The sequence below is a fragment of the Pituophis catenifer genome, unplaced genomic scaffold (assembly GCF_029215685.1).
Source record: "Pituophis catenifer annectens isolate HBS135680 unplaced genomic scaffold, rPitCat1.0.hap2 SCAF_2, whole genome shotgun sequence".
NCBI lineage: Eukaryota > Metazoa > Chordata > Lepidosauria > Squamata > Colubridae > Pituophis > Pituophis catenifer.
In genome coordinates, this window is record NW_027256882.1 from 210038564 (window position 1) to 210061019 (window position 22456).

Here is a 22456-nt window from a genome sequence, read left to right on the forward strand (position 1 = left end):
AAGCCAAAGCTATGCTGATGTAAAATCTATCAAAATCTATCTAGAATAGCGAGCCTGTCACTAATACCTGGAACACCTTGCAAACAGGGGAGCTGATACGTCTCTCTGTGATCTGGGGTGCTGTAGCTTGTGGGGGTGCTCTGAGAATTAGATGATACAAGTCAACATATCGGTATTTCTTTCTTGAGGGAGGAAATCAGAAGCAATTGTTCCTCCCCCCCCCCACACCCTACATACAGAAGTCTCCTTTCCTTTCTCTATGAGTAGAAGGAGGAAATAAGAGTTCCTACCTTCTCCAGTATACAGAGAAAGAGACAGGAATCAGACTGGAGGGTTGAGGAAGACTTTAGAGAAGGCAAGATTTCTCTATCAAGTCTCTGCAGCAGGTCAGTGCAGATTTATTAGCCAAAGTTGGCCTGTGGATTGAACGTTCCTTCCTACTGAGTTATAAAACTGCAGTCCAGATTAGCATATTTCCAAATGCTTATTAGCAAATCAAGAGCGAGGAGAACAATTTCCTGCCTTCGGTAGACTAGAAATATCTCCCCTTGTTTGGTTAACTCCCCATCTCCATTGAGACGTTTTTTTCCCTGATGCCTGATTGAGAAGGCCCTGTTTCCACTATGTATGGTCCTATATACCAGGGGTCACCAACCTTTCGGGCCTCAGGAACCTCTAAATTCATAATTTTAAATCCCGTGGACCACTAATATGATCTGCCTAATGACCAGCTGGGTGGGCATGGCTAGATGGTTATGTGATTGGGTGGGCGTGGCCAACTTGATGTCACTCATGTCGAGGGGTGCCTCGCCAGCCTCTACTCACCCTTCCCCTCCCAGCCACTCCTCCCCTGCCCACCTGGGTTCCTTAGGGCCCCAACAGGAAGCAGTTGTTGGAGCTAAGCAGCCACCACGAGAAAGAGTTGGCAAAACATCTGGCTCAGTTCAAATTGGATCTGACCAAGAAGGAGGCTCAGCAGAAGCATCTCATTGAGGACTACGAGCATAGGCTTTCTAAGCAGAGGGAAGACTTGCAGGAGTGCAAGGCCAGGTACCGGGGCCTGGAGATTCAGTGGGCTGAGATGGTCAGCCAGTTCCAGGCCATGAAACAGTCCCACTGGAACAAGGCCCTCCGGCTCTTTGCCACCAGCAGCACTTCTCCCCAGCCGTCGCCCAAAGCCCTGCACCAGGAGGCTGAAGCAGACACCAAGTTGGAATTTCTGCCCCCCTCCGACCCGCACAAAAAGATCCCGAAGGGGGAGACTCTCTGCAGTAACACAAACGTTCATTGCACGTATCCAGCCCAGGGGCCGTAGTTTGAGGACCCCTGATTTAGTCCAATATATAAAATGCAAATAATTTTTCTGCAGACCACCAAAATGGACCACCAGTTGGTGACTGCTGCTATATACTGTTGTATTGGCTCTATCATTTCATTCAATGTGCAGGTATAGTAATAGGGCTAGCAAGTACCCACGGAGATGTTATTTTACTGTCATTTGAAGGCAATATCATAGTGGCTTTGGAATTGCAGCGATCCTTTCTTCAAGATTACATAAAGTCTTCAATCTTCTCTTCAAGTTTTTTTTTATTAGCCCCAGTTACTTCAAAAATCTAGGATCAAACAAAATCAACACAGTTAATGGAAGATCAGGAATTTGAGGAAGTACTTCTCTCATGTGAGCTTCCTCAGGTACTTTTAAAATCCCTTTTGGAGTCTTTCCTTTATAGAGTTCCAGTTATCAATGAGAATAAGCTCAGTGCTGCAATGTTTATCCAGAGAATAGCAATAGCGCTTAGGCTTATATACTGATTCTGTGAGATGTAAATGCCTTATTCCCTAATGTGTAAATAATGTATATATGGGACATCGGGGGTTAACTTATTCTTTGGTTCCTAATGTATTCATAATTCACCACTCCCATTCTTGGCTCCACCCCTTGTATATATAAGGAGCCACCTTCACCATTTTCCTTGCTTCTATCTGTGAATATTCAGTGAATATAGAATGCCTGTTATAATTAAAGAGAAATATATTTAAACCTCTAACTCTTATTATCATTATTGAGTCTGATCCTGAAAATATTGCAACAAGCTGGTAGCAGAGGATGGTTAATTGACTCAATAAATACTTAAAGATGTCTAAGAAAGATAGGCCCAACACCAGGGCCTACAGCAAAGAAATAGAAACTGAACAAGAAATAATCAACGAATCCACAAACGCGATTTCGAGAGAATCCGAAGAATACACCACTGAAGAAGAAGAACTATTAAGTGAAAATAATGACCAGGAGGAAATCGAAATAGAAAATAACGAACTCAGGTCAGAGATATTAAAACTATTAAAAAGCCAGAAGAATGATGAAAGCCTCATCGCGAATCTCCAAGAAATGCTGAAAAACAGCGGAGCAGCGAGAGAGAAAAACATTGCTAAAGAGAAACCCAAAGACCAAAAAACTGTGAGTGATATGACTACAGAGAAAGTCGTTATGAAAAAGAAAAGATGTGATCCCGCGCGAAATTTTGAATGGCAGCCATCTTGGTTCCAACAAGCCTCCAAAGTGAGCGAAGCAGAGCCAATCAAAATGCTCAGTTCAAAATTTCTGGCGCGAAAAACGTTATCAGACAACGAAAGCGAAAAGGAAGATTCAAACTCTTCAGAAGAACCAGAATCAGAAAGCGAAGACGACTTAACGAAATCCCAAGTAAAGTCAGCAATGAAGACGCTTTTTGCTGCATTTGGGCCAAAATTAAAAATTTCCAAAGCGACAACGAAGAAGCTAGAGAACAAGCCGATACCTCAAGACCTGCACGCTCCCATCCTGACTTCGAGAGCGACGACGCCCGAGCCCAGAGAGCCATGTCGATTCCGCCCTACACCGCAGACCGGATCAAGTGCCAACGCACACAAAAGAAAGAAAAGAGTAGTCGCAACCATCAAAACTCCTAAAACCGAGCCAGAAACCGACTCGTCTGAAGAGGAGCGGAGCGAGCGAGCTGCAATGGAGAGAACCTTCCACGACGACGCCAAAGAAGAAATGAGCAACGCGCATGTGCGAAACTACGTAGACGGTCCGGAAAGACTTGAACTGGCCAGAGAACCGCGCAGACTCGTTGCGAGCATCCCCATGCCGTTTTGCAATTTCCTGCACTTGCGAGACCACGGACTACCTCAGGTTGTAAGTAATGGACAAAATAATGTGGGAAACTTACCCAGTGACTTCCCAAAACTTAGAGTTGATGGCATTAATTTGCAAGAATGGTATCAACAGCTTCAGGTTGTCTTTATGAAAGAAAATTTACTATTCTTTATCACTAGTCCTCCAAGAAGACCTTGGACTTTAAAAATAGATTGTTTACATCATAGAGCATTTTTCTTAATAATATCTAGCGTGTCTCCTGCAATGTATCATAGCATCAAATCAAACCTAACTGTTTCAGAAATAATTCAATGCATGTTTAATCTGTTTCACAGCGATAGTGTAGCTACCACTACAAGAATGTCTAAGGATTTCTTTTCTTCCAGAGTAAAACCAGGGGTTTCCATAAGTGAGCATTTGATATCTCTAAACAAAATAAGAGCTGAGCTGCATTTGAGGGGGGAAGTGATTTCAGACCAAACAATGAAAAGTGTTATTATCAATTCACTTGATTCATCATGGGATAGTTTTATGTCACACTTAGACACCATCAATCTAGGATATTTATCCATAGAAAGTCTATCTAACAAATTGATAGCAGAAGACAATTCAAGAAAAAATCGTTCCAGCAATCACACAGAACACAAATCTTTTAGGAAGGTAGCTTTCCAGGAAAAATACAATGAAGCTTTTAAATGCCATAATTGTGGGTCCAGGGAACACAATAGAAGAGACTGTCCCAAAATCTCAAAGGAGAGACATAGGTCAGAGTATAGGAGCAAATACAATTATAGACAGTCTTCCACAGATAGACATAAATATAGAAGCCCACCAAACTACAGAGATAGTAGAGGGGGTAGAGAAAATTCAAAAGAGAGAAAATCTGGTTCACTGAATGGACTAAATAAACAAGACAGCACTAAAACACAACAAAATGAGAACAATAATTGGCTTATTGATTCTGGGGCAACCAACCACACCACTAATAACAAAAATATATTGTCTTCATTTACAGAAGATAAATTTGTAATAAAGGTAGCTAATCAAGAAAAGGTTCAAGTATTAGGCAGAGGAAATGTGACCTTGCCTGGCCTAGGAAAAATAGAGGGGGTATTGTTAATTCCAGAAATACCTCATAACATACTAAGTGCCATAAAACTAAGCAGAGATTCTGACATCAATATAGTTTTCTCAAAGGGGAAAGCAACTTTAGAGAAGGACAAAACAAATGTAGGCACTGTGATGATTAAAGGAGGCCTACCCTATCTAATAACAAAAGAAAGATGGTTACATAACATTGATTCAAATATGGAAGATTGTATTGAGGCAGATGATGAAAATGTTAGTAACAGTGACAATGATGAATGTAAAATATCTCATGATCACGCAAATACACACAATGAGAAGAAACCAAGAATAGGTAAACCAATTCATGATGAGTGTGCTCACATCTTGCATAGGAAGTTAGGACATGCAAGTTTTCCTGTAGTACAAAAAATGACTGAACACGCAGAAGGTGTCAAAATAAAAAATTGTGAAAATTATTTGGAATGCTCAGTATGTAAATCCACTAAACTAAAAACTAGTCCCAGACCAAAAAAATCCAACAGATCAACTAACAAAATTTTTGACTTAGTACATATGGACCTAGTTGGTCCATTAACTCCATCAATCACTTATAGAAAACGTTACTTCCTAACAATAGTAGACGATTACAGTCGCTATGGTTTTGTTTACACATTAAAACACAAGGATGAAACCTTTCAGAAATTTAAGGAATTCTACAAACGCATAGAAACACAACATAATATCAGAATAAAACAAATTATGACAGATAGGGGATGTGAATTCATGTCTAAAGAATTCTCCCAATGGTTAAAGGATAGAGGAATGCTACATTTCACGTCTAGTCCATTTTCTGCGTTCCAAAACGGGATTGCAGAGAGAAAGAATTCCACACTACAAACCATGATTAGGTGCACATTAGAGGATGCTGGTTTAGGCAAACAATTTTGGTCAGAGGCCTTACATTATTCAAATTACACTCAAAATAGAACCTGGTCCAGTATTGTGAATAAAACACCATATGAGGTGATGTATAATAGGAAACCCAAATTAGCACACATGCACATATTTGGAGTCACTGCAGACGTACACATACCTAAGCAGTTGAGAAGAAAGGGAGAAAACGTATCCAGAAGATTAAGATTTATGGGATATGAAACTGGCACCAAAGGGTACAGATTCATTGATAATAATAACAAATTTATAGTCTCCAGAACAGCTGTGTTCCATGAACAGGCCAATTGGTCTAAATTACATCTTAATGAAATATTTCCAAATAAATGCAAAGATACAAAACCTTGTGAGGAAGGGACAATAGAAAATCAAAATATCAACAAAAATAAAAACAAAACCAAAACTTGGACAAATAGTCAACACAAAATAAAGACAGACACATTAACAAAAAAGGAAGCAAGATATTTGCATGATAACCATAGCAAACCCGAAAGAGCTATTAGAAACAATAGAAATCAAGTACCAAATAAATACAGAGATTACATAATGCATATGGATGGTGAACAAATGACACCTAATACATATGAGGAAGTATTAAAACTCCCTCGTGAAGAAAAGGAAAAATGGGAACTAGCTATGAAAAAAGAGATGGAAAGTTTGCAAGGATTAAATGTGTTTACACCTGCGATTGCACCTAAAGATAAAACGATTATAGGTACCAGGTGGATTTATAAAATTAAGAATCTAGAAGGAGGCAATACTTTATACAAAGCTAGATTGGTTGCACAAGGTTATGCACAAAAATATCCGGAGGACTACACTGACACATACTCCCCCACAGTGAGAACAGAGAGTGTTAAAACAGCTCTAGTAGTGGCATCTGCACTCAATCTTGATGTATTTCAATATGACATACAGACTGCGTATTTACACGCAAAACTAGATAAGGAAATATATGTAAGAGCACCACACAGTCAATACACTAATAAGAATGAAATTTGGCTATTGAACAAGAGTCTATACGGATTAAAGCAATCTGGCAAAAGATGGTACGATTGCTTGGTAAAAGTACTTAAGACCATGGATTTCAACGCTACCACTGCTGATAACTGTTTCTTTGTAAAAAAGAGTGATGATCATATTGAATTTGTATTAATTTATGTAGATGATATTTTATATATAGGAAAACACAAGGAGAGGAGAGAAACCTTTGTAAATAAGCTAAACGAACATTTCTCGTTGAAATCTCTAGGTAAGGTAAACAAATACCTTGGTGTACAAATTAACAAAACTAGAAGGGGATTCAAACTTACTCAGAAAGATAAAATCATTGAACTTCTGAACAAATGCAATTTAAACAATGCCAAACCCTGTGACACTCCTATGCAAACTGATTTCCTTAGAAACACTGATGAATCTTCCCCTGAATTCAAGGATAATACATTTTATAGATCAGTCATAGGTTCACTTCTTTATATATCTAATTGGACCAGGCCAGATATTGCATTACCACTCAACTTATTGTCAAGATATGTTAGCAAACCAACAATGTATCATTGGGAAGCAGTCAAAAGAATTCTAAGATATCTGAAAAGTACATTAGACTTTTGCTTAGTATTAGAACCTAGTAATGGTAAAGAACCAAAACTTACATGTTACGCAGATGCGGATTGGGCTGGAGATATATCATGCAGAAAGAGCACTTCTGGTTATATTTTTCTATTAAATGACTGTCCAGTTTACTGGTACACTGGTAAACAAGAACTGGTAGCCACTTCGACCACAGAAGCGGAATATGTTTGTTTGTCCAAAGCTGCAAATAACCTTGTATGGTTTAATGATTTGATTTCAGATGTTTGGAAAAAACCTGCTTTGCCTTTTGTTATGCATGAAGATAATAAAGCAGCCATTGAAATATCCAGATCCGATGCCATTGGACAAAGGTCCAGGCATATAGATATAAAATTTAAGCATGTGAGACAATTGTCTCAAGATGGATTTATCAAAGCAGTGCATTGTGATACCTCTGAACAATTAGCTGACATATTGACGAAGCCTTTACCTTCTAAACAGCACAAATATTTAACATCAAAATTATATGTCTTATATTGTCCTGAATCTGAATGTAATTGGTGTTGTATAGCGAACCGGCATTTAGAGGGGGATTTGTGAGATGTAAATGCCTTATTCCCTAATGTGTAAATAATGTATATATGGGACATCGGGGGTTAACTTATTCTTTGGTTCCTAATGTATTCATAATTCACCACTCCCATTCTTGGCTCCACCCCTTGTATATATAAGGAGCCACCTTCACCATTTTCCTTGCTTCTATCTGTGAATATTCAGTGAATATAGAATGCCTGTTATAATTAAAGAGAAATATATTTAAACCTCTAACTCTTATTATCATTATTGAGTCTGATCCTGAAAATATTGCAACAGATTCACAGTGCTTTACAGACCTCTCTAAGCAGTTTACAGAGTCAGCATATTGCCCCCCAAAATTTGGGTCCTCATTTTACCCAACCTCAGAAGGATGGAAGGCTGAGTCAACCTTGAGCCTGGTGAGATTTGAACTGCTGAACTGCAGCTAGCAGTCAGCTGAAGTAGCCTGCAGTACTCCACTCTAACCATTGGACCACCTCATGTTTCCATTAATGCTATTTCACATCAGCAAAAGGGGATTAAATATACAGCAAAATTAAATAAACAGCAAAAGGGGATTAAAACAACTGATTTTTATAAAGTTACAATGGACTATTGGTTCTGATAAATTTGAAATAAGACTTTGGATTTAATTATACATTTTTATTTTTGCCTGTGGGAAAATGCTTTGTTTTGAATTTAAACAAACACAGTAAGATTATAAAAAAATGAATACTAGAAGGAGTTAAAAAAGAAAACATATTTAGAAAACTACCTTTCCTGCTATCTATTGGTCATCTGGATTGTTGCAGTATAACACTGTTAGCTGTAACATAGAATGACTATTTATCCAATTCCAATATATTTTGCATTCCTGTGCTTTTTTGTTATTTTTTAAACTACTGTGTTAGTGTTCACTAATCTATCTGGTTTTGTTAAAATTGTCTCAGAAATGCTAATCATCCTACTAATAAGCTGAGGTAAAAAAAGAACTACAGATAGTCCTTGACTTATAACCACAATTCATCCCCCAAATTTTGTTGTTAAATGAGACATTTGTTAAGTGAGTTTTGCTCCATATTATGATCGTTCTTGCCACAGTTGTTAAATGAATCACTGCTATTGTTAAATTAGTAACTTGGTTGTTAAGTGAATCTGGCTTCCCCATTGATTTTGCTTCTCAAAAGGTGGAAAAAAAGAGATCACATGATCCTGGAACACTGTGTAGGAAGAAATATCCTTCTGGGTTCAGCTCCAAGTGGGGAAAAAGACACTGGAAACATGGAGACTGCTTGGAAAGATGGTTTAATGGTGGACAGGATCACATGGTTTGAGTTCCTGAACAGAAAAAGGGGCGAGACACAGCGAGTCCCCGGGTTTTATGCCCTGTCTGGCTTTGAACTTCCTGGGGCCCAGAAAGAGTATCCTGATTGGTTGTCAGACTCCCAGGAGGTGAGGGTCTTAGCTAGCCTTGTTGGCTGATGTAATCTTCCCAGATGCCATGTGGTGAGTTTCTGTTGCTAGATGGGTCCTATTGTGTTGCAGATGATGGTCCATTGACAAAGATTGAGTTTCTGCCTCTGGCCCCTTGACAAAGGGTGGGGGCAGGAAGATGGGAGCTGCTTCGTCCTTAAAACATGCTTCTCCATTTCTCATCCAGGGAAACATAATATCTGCCTTTTTAATATTTCCCAAAATATTTCATTCCTCTAGGAAAGAGGTGGGTGCTAACTTCTTACAACTGCAACCGCAATAAATATGAGTCAGTTGCCAAGCACCTGAATTTGATCACATGACCATGGGGATGCCACAACGATTGTAAGTGTGAAAAATGGTCATAAGTTACTTTTTTCAGTGGTCTTGTAACTTAGAACACTGACTAAATGAGCTCTTGTAAGTCTACGAATATCTGTAATTCAAATCGGAAAAAGAGAGGTGAGATTTTTCTAAAAAAAAAACCTGATCTACTTTTTCATTAGATTGATAAGAAGGATACGTGCGATGTGTGTGTGTTCCTTTTTCACCTTATCCTCAGTGAGAGAATATTAAACTCACATATAAAACAGCAGTGGGGATTGTGTGGTCTTCAGCCTGGCAGGTGGTTCAAAGAATTTTTTCTCTGAATATGCTTTGTTTTTTTATTTCCATAAATGCAAATTGAGAAATAGCTACTACCCTGTTTTCCCCAAAATAAGACATCCCCTGATAATAAGCCCAATCAGGCTTTTGAGCACATGGCAATAAGGCCAAGCGCTTATTTCAGGGTTCAAAAAAAATATAAGACAGGGTCTTATTTTCGGGGAAACACGGTATCATATTACTCAGTAGTAGAGGGACAAAAAAAAATAGTATATTGTTTGTGTCACAGTGGTGACAGCTATGATCAGATAACAGTCTGGACTTTCTTGGTCTGCAGACACAGCACTGTCAAATATTGATTTTGTTCTTCCATCTGATAGGTTTTTATTTCTATAAAAAAGTTGGACTGGACAGTTATTCCAATAAAAGTCTGTGTTCTCTAAAGAGGGATACACAGAGGTGGGCTGTTGCCAGTTCAGACCGGTTCGGGTAAACTGGTAGTTGCGACCTGTGGGGGTCCCACCCTCCCCAGCGCTATCCCGTCCTATATTGCTGTGTTTTTGAAGCCACGCCAGGGGTGGGTTCTACTTACCTTTACTACCGGTTCGCAACGGGGCCGCGCACATGCAGAAGCATTTTGATGATGTCAGGGTCAGTGGGCGGAGCCTCCCACCGGTTTTACTATCGGTTCTATAGAACCGGTGCGAACCGGGGGCAACCCACCACTGAGCTACGCGCATGCGCAGAAGGGTGCGCGCATGCACGCGCACGTTTGCATTTTCGGTGCTGGGTTGTTAAACCGGCAGCAGTCCACCACTGGGGATACAGTGCAACTCCAGGTGATGGACATCAGAGATGTAAGCATGAGCAGTTAGCTGTCTAGCCCTACTGTTCCATATTGCTGGAAACCTTCAGAGCTTCTATGCTTCCCAGACTTTCCAGTAGAAAATTATGTAAGAGTTTTCGAGCCAAAGTTTACTCCTACTCATCCATGTCTCTTCTTAACAAGTTTTAGGCTGTACAGGTAGTCCTCGACTTACAACAGTTTGTTTAGTAACTGTTTGAAGTGACAACAGAACTGAAAAAAGTGACTTATGACCATTTTTCACAGGACCATTGTTGCATCCCCATGGTCACATGATCAAAATTCAAACGCTTGGCAACTGACTCATATTTATGACGGTTGCAGTATCCTCGGGTTGTGTGATCAACTGTGCCGACCTTCTGATGAGCAAAGCCAATGGGGAAGTCAGATTGACTTAACAACCGTGTTACTAACTCCACAGCTGCAGCGATTCACTTAACAACTGTGGCAAGAAAGGTCATAAAATGGGGCAGTATTCACTTAACAACTGCCTCACTTAGCAACAAAAATTGGGGCTCAGTTGGTGATCGTGAGGACTGCCTGTACTCCTGCAGGAAAGCTACTTAACACTTCAACAGACCCCAAAGTATTCATTTCCTGGACTGTAATCAAAAATCACCAACAAAAGTAGTTTTCCTAAATGACATTTAGATCTGTGCAGGTCCCATGACTGCAGTTTGAATAACATGCATGAGTTGGCTGAACTTTTATGTTAAATAGAAGTTTTCTGCCTTCTCCACTTATAATATTCATGCATATGTATAAAGAGTGAAGAAAAATCTCAGAAGAGCCATTAGAGTTGGAAGACAACTGTTATAAGCATAGATTTGGTGAAGGAAAGCAATGTATTAAACTTAGATGCTGGTTCAGTCAGGAAATTCATTTCAGACCTTGCTTTTAACCTGTATTCACAGTTTTAATTTATACCTGTACTTAAAAAATAAGTCCTAGTAAAGTTACTGGGGCCTATTCTAAAGCAGAATGGCAAATGAAGACACTTTTCTAAGGAAACATTTTTCTAATTATTTAAAAATGCAGATCTATACTGTAGAAAAATTCTTTAGAAGTGACATCTGGCAAGAAGATCTTTCTTTGCATTTTAAACAAAGCTTAGTACACATATCATGCTGACAGACTTTTTATCGAGAGATTCTTTCCATTCTCTGAACCTTCTGAGATTACAGAAGGCAATCTTATTTTGTTCCAAGGTGAGTCCAGGAGATGGCAGAGATGGCAGGAAATCTCTCTCTAGGATAATTGAACAATGCTGTACAGTATGGTTTAAAGTATGTTGGAAAACCACTTTATAGTTTTGGTGAGCGGGCATACCAGTGGGTGGGTTGCTCCCGGTTCTGTCCGGTTCTTGCGAACCGGTAGTAAAAGCGGTGGGAGGCTCCGCCCACCCGCGTGGACGTCGTAATGGATGATCTGTGCATGCGCAGAAGCACGCACACGCTCCCGTTGAGAACTGGTAGTAAAGGTAAGTAGAACCCACCCTTGGGACAAACCATTATTAGGGGGGAAAGAGAAGGAGGAAGGTTATTAGGTGTGTTTGCCACCTTAATTTTTTTTTTTTTAAAGGCTGGAAATAAATAAATTTGTGTATTTGAGCTCTCTCCCCCCTCCCCTCCTTCCCTTCCTCTCTCCTTCCTTCCAGGAAACCTTGGGGGAATTCTATAATACATTTATTGCCTTCATTATGTAGGGCAAGTCATTGAGTTTTAGACTCATTTTTATATCTGCAATGCGGCAGAGGTGGGTTTCACATAATTTTACCACCGGTTGGTTGCGCACCGAAAATGTGAGTGCGCGCCTTCTGTGCATGCGCGTGCCTTCTGTGCATGCGTGCGGCCTTCTGCATATGTGCTTTGCTCGGGCGTGCGGCTTGAACGCATGCGCACAGCTTAGAAAGCGTGGCTAAATACGACGGCATAGTGCCGGGGCGGGTGGGCAGGCCCTTGGGCCCACCCACAAGTCACCACTACTGGTTCGCCCGAACCAGTTCGAACCGGCTGAATACCATCACTGCAATGCAGGTATAATATACCAGATCTATACAATAAGAAATTTGTTGATCACACAAGCAATGTGCAAAGGTGATAAGTATGACAAGGACTAAAGTATAATTGATAGTTCAGGTGTACAATTTTTCCTCCTTATGCATAGGTGTGCAAAATCCCCCCCGTCAGTTATTAAAGCAAAAATCTGTGACATCTCATAAATTTTGAAATACTTTCTTTAGTTTGTACCAAAGTGTTCAATGGAGCAACAGGTATTGCTTGACTAGTTGTGAGAAAAAAAAAAACTTGCTTTTAGATTGCATTTGCTGATTCAACTGTAGAACAAAAAATCCACACAGTCTTTCTACTGATGTTATCCTCAGTTGTTAAAATGCCAATAGTCTCAGCTTAGTTTATTAGTTTATTTGTTTGTTTGTTTGTTTGTTTTAATTTGTATACCGCCCTTGTCCGACAGGACTCAGGGCGGTGAACAGCCAAAATAAAACAGAACATACAAAATTTAAAAACAGTTTAAAAATAATTAAATATTTCTGGCCGCAATTTAAAACAAGCCAAGTTTATAACGTAGTAGATAACGTTCAACCCCAAAGAGTAAAATACTCAGGGGAAACTAAATGTTACACAAACCAACTGAACTGAGGAAACTTCTTGGATGAAAAGTGAAACATCTTCAAGCAAAAACAAGAAAGTCCAGTTGCCTTTTGAAAAACCACCTTTCAAAACTTGTCTCAAAATATTGGGTAAGGAGGTTCTACCATTGTCTGATTCAGAGGTGGGTTTCAGCAGGTTCTGACCAATTCTGCAGAACCGGTAGCGGAAATTTTGAGTAGTTCGGAGAACTGGTAGTAAAAATTCTGACTGGCCCTGCCCCCATTTATTCTCTGCCTCCCAAGTCCTAGCTGATTGGGAGGAAATGGGGATTTTGCAGTATCTTCCTTGGATTGGGGAGGGAATGGAGATTTTACAATATCCTTCCCCTGCCACACCCACGAAGCCATGCCCATGAAGCCATGCCACGCCCACCAAGCCACACCCACAGAATTGGTAGTAAAAAATTATGAAACCCACCACTGGTCTGATTCAAATGCTAGATTAGACAACTGATTGTGGAATTGGGAATATTCATTCACTGAACTTAATATTTCTAGCTTTCAATTAATATTCTCCTATAAGCAGAGCTGTGAGGGGCACAAATGCTGAACTCTGAAGTGTACTAAACTGTGCTTTTAGGCCACACGTACCTTGTCTCCTTTCATGAAGAACTGAAATGTTGGCACAACAACAATATTGCAGAGGACAGCTACATCCTGTTAAAGAGAGATCAACCCATATGCCATAAAGTCCTAGAACTCATTCAGATACATTAGCCACTACATTTAAAAAAAAAAAGGCTTGCAATAAAAATGAAAAAGGACATTTTATAGAGCCTCCCAAGACCTGCATAATTCCCTAATTTTGTGGTCGGCCTGAAAGATCACATTTAATATGGCTAAATAATTGCCTTTGTGCTACGTTAAATGTCTTTGCTTTCTTTTACTTACATCTTATAACGTAAATTTCTTTTTTATTCTCTTTATTTCCATTTATCACTATTACAATGCATTAGTCTACAACCCTACAAAGATGACAGGGCCCCCTGTAGAGGGTAAACAGCAAATCATTAATGTGACTAATTTGTGTGTGTGTTGACATCTTTAACATGAGCCTTGACTAGTTATTGCTGGCCCAGGGGAGTTTGATTGATTAATCCATAGCCTGGCTGGCTATGGACAAAAATGGGCAAAATTGTGTTTTAATGCCAGCAAGATGATAAAAACAGAGCTGAACCAATCAAATTATTGCCAACAATTGCAAGAAGAAATAAGAGGAAGAGATGCTCTTCTATTGCCATCCATTGTTACCAGGCAAAGTGATAATCCAAGTCCTTGAGAAACAGCCAAAGGAATGAAGACTAGTTAGGTGGCTTTTCTTAAGCCTTCTTTACGTCTGGTGGTAAAGACTTGGAACTTTTGGAAAGTTCATGAGGAAACTGCATAAGATATTTCCAAGATGTTTAAAAAAATGTTTCTCAATCACTATAACTTTAAAATGTATGTGTGTACGCTGAGACCTTATGCACCAGAGACAAATTCCTTGTATGTCCAATCACACTTGGCCAATAAAGAAATTCTATTCTATTCTATTCTATTCTATTCTATTCTATTCTATTCTATTCTATTCTATTCTATTCTATTCTATTCTATTCTATTCTACTCTATTCTACCCTACCCTACCCTACCCTACCCTACCCTACCCTACCCATCCCTATGCCTATGCCTATGCCTATGCCTATGCCTATGCCTATGCCTATCCCTATTCTTTAACTCCCAGTATTCCCCAACCAGTTGAAGCCCACATCTTAAAAGTTGCTAAAGTTGAGAAACTCTGGCTTAAAATGTTGCCTAAGATCAAAATATATTGTAGTCAGAGGTCACTTTGCAACTGTTCAACATTTGTGAACTCAATGATTAGGATTCTGCTAAGCCTAGTACACAACTTTTTTGGGATTGGCTTGTTGATAACATTGTATGTTTAGATGACATCAGCACTGCAAGATAACTTGGAGTTAATAGGATTTTTTTGATATTGCTGCAAACATGATTTTATAAAAAGACTTAACAAAATGACATTTCTAGCTGGGAGCTGTCCAGTATTAGGAGGTTCCAGTTCTGAAGGACAGTATGGTCAGTGTTCTGCAGAACGTCCTAAATTGGATTACCAAACGTGTTCTGGTTCTCAGGTTCAGGATTTGCTTTCATTCAAAGTTCCAAGGACTGATCATCTTCCTTTACTATTTAGTTGGGTTAGAATAACTGATAATAACCAAGTAGTTAAGATTGAAACACAGTTGTTTCTACCTGTTGCCCTCTAAGAACAAGAAGTTGTTGATGGTGGTTTGTTCTCCGGGCTTGCTGTTTAACTTCCGAATGTTTCATCACCAGGCTAGGTGACATCTTCAGCGGGACTTAGGTTGAAGTGCCTTGTTTCAGTTCTTCTCCACTTTTATTGATCTCATTGGTCATGTGGTCAATGGGTCATGTGATCAGCTGGTCATGTCATGTGACATGCTGTGTGACTGGTTGGTGATGTCATGTGAAGGTGGTGAAGTGAAGAGGTGGTCAGTGCTCTTGTTCATTAGTTGCTTGATTGATAAGGCTCCTTATTGGTTCGTAGGCTTTCTCAGAAATCCCACCAAGGATGTCAGCTAGCCTGGTGATGAAATGTTTGGAAGCTAAACAATAAGCCTGGAGAACAAACCACCACGAACAAGATGTTGGTAGACCAACATCTACCACCCAAGCTACAAATATTTTCTATCATTTCTAAGAAGTTGTATTAGAAGTTTCAACTAGGGCTCCAGAAGGCTGCTCAAGGAGGCATCTAATCCTTCTGGATTGAGATACTCACTTCTGCCAAGTCTACATCAACGATACAGAATAGGACATTTTCGTATCGAACAGCCAATTCCTTCAGAACAAAAATGGAACAAAATTTAGATATTAAATGTGGCCCAAACTGGCCTAAACTTTAAATGTCTTTCATTGTATGGTATAATTCGACTTCTGAAATGACATCATGAATTTCAAGATATTGAAACAAGGATTGTCTTTATTTAGAAGGAAATTATTGCTTTGAGGAGGGAAAAAAAGATATGTGAATATTTCAACCCATAAAGACCTTTATGGCTTGGTGTCCTGTTAACCACAAGATAACATCTTCCCATGCCTGACTAGTTTGATTGTGCTGGGAAAAAAAGCAGAGGGTTATCCCCATTTTTGAGAGGTTAGGGGGCTGAAATCTAGAAATCTGTTGTTTTTCTGTGATGAGGCCAGTCCTTTGTATTGACCTGCCACTTCAATTTTATTCACCCCCAATGTTATATATTATAAAATATTGTGTTTTATATTCTTGTGCTCTGTTATTAAGGTGAGCTGCCAAAAATCTTATAATTAGGATAGGATATGAATCTGATAAAAAATGTATGCCCCTCATCCAGATCATGACCATAACACATAAGACATCATAAATATATGATCGTTCTCTCCTCAACTATGAATCAGTTCCTCTGCACAACATTTTGGTTTAAACAAACCAAAAAGCCATAAATAATGCCTATTGATTAATTAGTTGGGTTTCCAAATATTCTAAACTGTTGTGATTTAGCCTATTAGATGACCAGTGCTTAATCAATTCATATGATGACCTGCAGTACACGAACACTTCTGAAGATGACTGTGGATCACTGGAAATACAGGCCTTGTATATACCTAAATGTTTTCTGAGTCTTAATTAGCATGGCGACAAGATGGAATTCAAGATGGAGTCAGCCATGACTCTGGAAAATAATTCTCTGGCACTGGCAGTACCTTCTGAAATCATTGTCAAAGAAGAACTAAGTCCTATCCCAAACAGGCATTATTGGACGTGAATATGGGATCAAGGAAAACAGCTTTAAATATTAAAATCTTATGCATAATAGAGGCATTCACCACTACCTTCACTTGGATGGCCTATCAGTCATGCTAGGAATCTTGTCTCCAGGGGTTGTGTTTGTGGGCTGGCGTAGCCGGAGTTGAAAAAAAAACCCTATTAAAATTGGTTAATCTTTAAATGTAGATATTCTTGGAATAAAATATTTCTATAAATTCTATATGATATGGGCAAGGGTCCCTTTCTATTATGGAAGAAGTACAAGAATGTCTATTCTCCAGCTGTTCAAGCCCTATCCCTGTGTGATGGAGTGAGTTCCTGTCACTTGCCTCAGCTCCTACCAAACTAACAATTTGAAAGCATGTAAATGCAAGTAGATAAATAGGAAGTAGGAAGGAAACTTCCATGTTTCATTGCATGCTCTGTGCTGTGGCGTGACGTCATGCTGGCCACATGAACATAGAAACAGTGCTGGCTCACTGGCCTAGAAATGGAGCTGAGCACCACCTTCTAAAGTTGGCTATGATTAGCAGAGTAAAATCCGCAAGGACTCCTTTACCTTTACCTTTTACAAGAATGCCATCTCTGTGACACCTCTGTGTCCCATATTGGTCTTAATACTTTCTTCAGAGATCTATGGCTTAAGTTGCTTGCTTGGTTCAACTTATACTGGAAAAGTACCAGATAATCAATTAACTTGTCTTAAATACTTCAGCCAAATCATCTAAAGGATTTTATATTTTGATACATTAAAATCAAACATCTATAAGTGCTCTCCTGTTGCATTCTTAATCTTTTACTCTCTATTTACTATATATGTACTCTATATCTAATGCTTTTCTTGAGTGTTATCCTTAAGTATTTATAGCTATGACTCAGATATATGCTTAGCGTCAAGTAGTATCCTGCTAAAAAGATAGTAGGAAAATGTACACATTGGCAAGAGTCTTGCACTGTTCTTGCATCTCGCTCTTCTCTTTTGCTCAGTTCAAGGAAGAGTGCAGCTCCCATCCTATGCTGGGAAAATCACTGCTTTTGAATTGTTGTCATTCACACATTTGTTAAAAATGATCTTACATTCAAGTCTCCCTCAAATTTAGTTTGATTCCCAGAAATTACATGGATTCCTCCATGTTGTTTTTTGGCATAATACATAAGTGGCTTGCTGTTGGCTTCTTGTAAGATTTTTAAAAACGTTTTCAATTGCTATCATTCCAACTAGATATGCTCCCACTGATTTTGGTGAGAGTCCACATAGGCAAAAAATTATCTCTTCTTCCCTATCCCCACTCATGCTCCTGTAACTTTGCCAATTTTATTTAAAAAAAGTTTTCCTTGGCATATAGCTTTTAAAAGAGGCTCTTTAAAGTTATGGAATGGATGGTCCAGATGAACAAAATAATGAACCATTTCTGGTTTTGACTCCATCATGCTATATGAAATAAATGTCTGAATTACAGTACAGAGAATATATATTATTTCCATTCACTCGCACTAGGATTATTTTTGTTCAGATTGTCACTATAACAATATCAAGTGTTTATGCCTGTCTAACCAATTATACAAAAAGACTAAGGAGCTTACAAACTGATGCTAGAGTGGGGAGTGAGAGAAGACAGAAATATGAATTAGAGGTTCAAAGAGAGCATGTAAGAATCCGTACTTTGGGGAAAGTATTTCCAGCACATGCAGTCAAGCATGCATAGACATATGTTCCTAACCATGTTGCCAAAAAAGACGAAGCGCATGTCAAAATGTCAGAACATGTTTTATCAGTCCTGCCTCAGCAAGGACACTTAAGCAGAGGTACTGTCCCTTTGCTAGGCAGTTTCAACCATTGCTCTGCCCTAAAATAATGATTATTGACTTTTCCATTATCATGTTGATATTTATAGATAACTGCTCGTGATACTATTTTTTTACTTTGGGGGGACCTACATATTGAAAAGTGTTTCTAAATAATTGTAATAAATCAAGTACATAATAAAAATAATAAACATAGCAAGACACAGATGCAGTTGTATTTGGGCTTCATTTAAGTTGTGGGGAGGAACAGAGGGTTGAGGAAGGAATCTAAACAACCAATAGGAAGTATTTTTAGGGAAGGAAAAGAAAAGGAATGAAAGAGAAAACTGAAGGATTAAGAAGATTTTTTTCCCTGGATATATGGAAAAAGGCAGAAGAACCCACGTTAACAATGAGAAAGTTCAAGGGACTGAAATGTTTGAAAGGAAAATTCAACTAGTCCTGAAACAGATTTATACATCTGATTTATAGATCAAATTGTAACACAGGCTTGGGATACAGGCTCTGAAGGGATACCTACAAAGTTAAGGCTCCAAAATGAAATTAATTTATGAAGTATATTTCCCTTGCCTGGTGATAATGAGGGAAGTAAGATCAAACCATTATGTTGCAGTCAGGGAAGTCCATAGAAATATTTCTAAGGTAGAGTAGAAAGGCTAAAACCTATTCTTCCACAAAAAAAAAAAAAAAATCTCACCATGATTTGGCAGATCAAGTTTTGAGTATTTTTTTTTAAAGAACAGGTTTTGTAGCCTGAAAAAGTTTTAAAATCTCCAACCAGTTCAAGACTGCAGAGTTTGAAGGGCAGCTAGATCATTGCAAAGAAACTCAAGAGTTTTGTAGCCCAGATCTGGAAGCTCCAAATGCACATTTGGCATGCATTGCAAACGATCACTGGTTCAATCCCAGGCTATCTTGGATTGAAGACAAAACAGGAGGGACATTTGCAAGAGAGATGCCATGAAAATCTCCAGCCAAATAAAACAGACAGCATCATTATAGGCTGGCAATGTTGTGGCTTGGTGTGAGGCAGCATTCTATGATTAAGGGAGAGAAGTAAAGGGACTACTAGCACGCCACAACAGATGGATATTTTCTTGTCGCATTGTGGCTTCACTTACATGAAGAAAAGGACGAACAATTTTGCAAGGCCCACACCAATTTGCTGTAAAGTTCACCACAACAAGGCGGGGTCCTGCACTCTTCAGAAATTCCGCAAATTCTTTCTGTTTGGGAGGCAAGTGCAGAAGCAATTAGCACAGGGGCGGTTTCAAAATCCTTAGCTACCGGTTCGCTCGTGGTCGCGTGTGCATGTGCGTGACGCTTTTGCGCATGCTCAGAAACTTCTGCGCATGTGCAGAAGCATCTGGGCAGGTGGGCGGAGCCTCCTGTTGCACGATCTGGGGCGAACCTGTAGCAACCCACCTCTGAATCAGCAATTAAAAACTTCACACAGGGTGAGGGATGAATGCCAAAGGTTTGACTCTTTCTGAGAGAACAATTTTCTTCACAAATTAAGCATACCTTTATTTATAATTATTTTTCATATTACATTAAAACTCATTGTTTATGGGAGTGTGATGGCTCAGTGGTTAAAGATGCTGAGCTTATCAGCAGGAAAGCTGACAGCCTGTGTTCGAGACCTGAGTGCTGTGTGATGGGGTGAGCTCCCGTTACTTGTTCTAGCTGCTGCCCATGTAGCAGTTCAAAAATACGCAAATATGAGTAGATAAATAGGTACCACCTCACTGGGAAGATAATGGCATACTCTGCATCTCAGCATATAGTCATGCTGGCCACATGACCATGGAAGCATCTTCAGACAACACTGGCTCATTCGGCTAAAAAACAGAGATGAGCCCTATGCCCTAGAGTCGGGTATGTAGCCATCTCAATTTAATATCTTTCCTTGGTTTATCTGAGAATTTGAGTCTTTTCTGTAAATTGGTCTGAGTCAAAATCATCCTCTATCAGCTCATAGCTTCAGAAATATGCAGCCAAGTTAGAAAATCTTTTTAGGTATTGGTGAGTATAGATTTCTACCCAGCATCAAACTGAATCTATAACAATCTATATTGAATTACTTGCCTTATTGTGCATTTTTGGCAACATTGTGAATGCCTCCAAAAAAACTCACTTAATACTTCTTTTCTTGTCTCACTAGTATTCATCTCAGAATGATTCAAATAAGGTCAGGTTGACACCATACTATTATGACATAGTAAAGTATGTCATTTATGATCCTTTCAATATTCAGATAGCGGTGGAGCTTGCCAAACTACATGCCTATAGTGAGGAACCTGAAATCCATAGCTGAAGGTTTACAAGAACTCTAGCCTCATGTTCTTGGATAAAGTTCACGAACAACTGCCTAGATGTCACAGTGTCTCCTTGTCCAGAGAGATTCCTGTGACCAGAACTCGCCATCTGAATAACAAAATCTGGTGCAATGCTAAACTCACTTCTTTGGGGATATCTACTTTGTCATTAGACATCATCTGGAAGCCTACCAAGAGGTATTTCCAGGGTCTTCCTGGGCTTTCAGTATCAATTTTTTACAATTTACAAGTTTATTAGGCTGAATAACTAAAATTATACTTTAGCAAATCCAAAGACTAAAAAATGTTAAGTACAAATAGGTCTATATTTAAAATTAAGTGTATGTTCCATATTAATTTATTTATTAAGAAAATGTATATGACTGTGCAACTCATTCACAGTGAGTCTAGGTGGCTTATAGAAGTAAATCCCAAATACAAAACCCAAGAAACTCTCATCTCTAGCAACATCTTTTGTTGCAGCTGCTCTGGAAAACTGTCTCAGTTTCCTCAAGATACTTGGTCTTCTGTTCATTTGAGATGGCCCTTATGTGAATTCCCTGCTAACCCTTGGTGAAGAGCCTTGGTGGTGCAGTGGACTAAAGTGCTGTTAAGTAGCACTTAGCTGCCAGCTGCCTGCAATTACTGCGAGTTCAAATCTCACCAGGCTCAAGGTTGACTCAGCCTTCCATCCTTCTGAGGTAGGTAAAATGAGGACCCGGATTGTGGGGGCAATAAACTGACTTTGTATAAAAAGAACACTGCTTGGGGGGGCCGAAAGCCCTACTAAGCAGGTATATACAAAAGTATGAAGGCTATTGCTTAACGCATTGTAAGCCACCCTGAGTCTGCGGAGAAGGGCGGCATATAAATCGAACCAATAAATAAATAAATAAATAAACCCTACCCATCTGTCAAGTATACCTGCATACTCAGGTAAGAGATTTTAATTTCCACCAAGCAAGTTAGCCAGAAGTGTATTCATCTAAAGCAGCAAGTATCACGCCTAATAACAAGTTAGGATTTTTAATACTTTTTTTTTTTTGCATGTCAACACTTTCTTTTGAGGCAGCTAAGCACTGGATAGGGAAGCTGAAAATGAATCTGATACGGGCTGACTTTCAGCAATGCAATTTAATCATCAGCCTTTTCATATGGACTAAATCTAAAAGCACAACTGACTTGATTATGATTAAAGTTCAAAAGTAGGATTTGCAAAGATAAAAAGGTATGGGAAACAATAGTAAATTGTAGATATAGTAATGGTGCTAGATACGGGATGGCTGTAATTCCTTCCATGTTTTGCATTTAGTTTTTTGGGCTACTACTTTCTATTTTTTTCCCTTTGCCTCTGAAATAGAGTAATGAGGATTTCTGTATTAAAATTCAGTTATGGCTTCCTTTTCATGGATTCTGAAAGATCAGAAAAGCTAGCTAGACTATGGGAGTTTGCCTGGCTGTGTAGTCAGGCTTAATTTTAATGAGATTGAGAGATAATATTCTGAAAGGGTGGAGATTTAGGAGATTTAATTTACTCTTCCATTTCATTTAAAGCCAAGCTAAAAGATAATTGCTTCTGCAAATTGGTAGT

At 39.1% G+C, this 22456-nt stretch overlaps 1 protein-coding gene across 1 annotated transcript; it reads right to left on the bottom strand.

Moving 5' to 3' along the window:
* Nucleotides 1-1550: 1550 nt before the first annotated feature.
* On the bottom strand, nucleotides 1551-20659 carry LOC139311144 (thioredoxin-like). Its single transcript, XM_070935501.1, has 5 exons — nucleotides 20636-20659; nucleotides 19669-19773; nucleotides 15719-15778; nucleotides 13513-13578; nucleotides 1551-1613 (listed from the first exon to the last, which is right to left on the bottom strand). Exons 1-5 carry the CDS (start codon nucleotides 20657-20659, stop codon nucleotides 1551-1553), a joined length of 318 nt encoding a protein of 105 aa, XP_070791602.1.
* Nucleotides 20660-22456: the final 1797 nt, after the last annotated feature.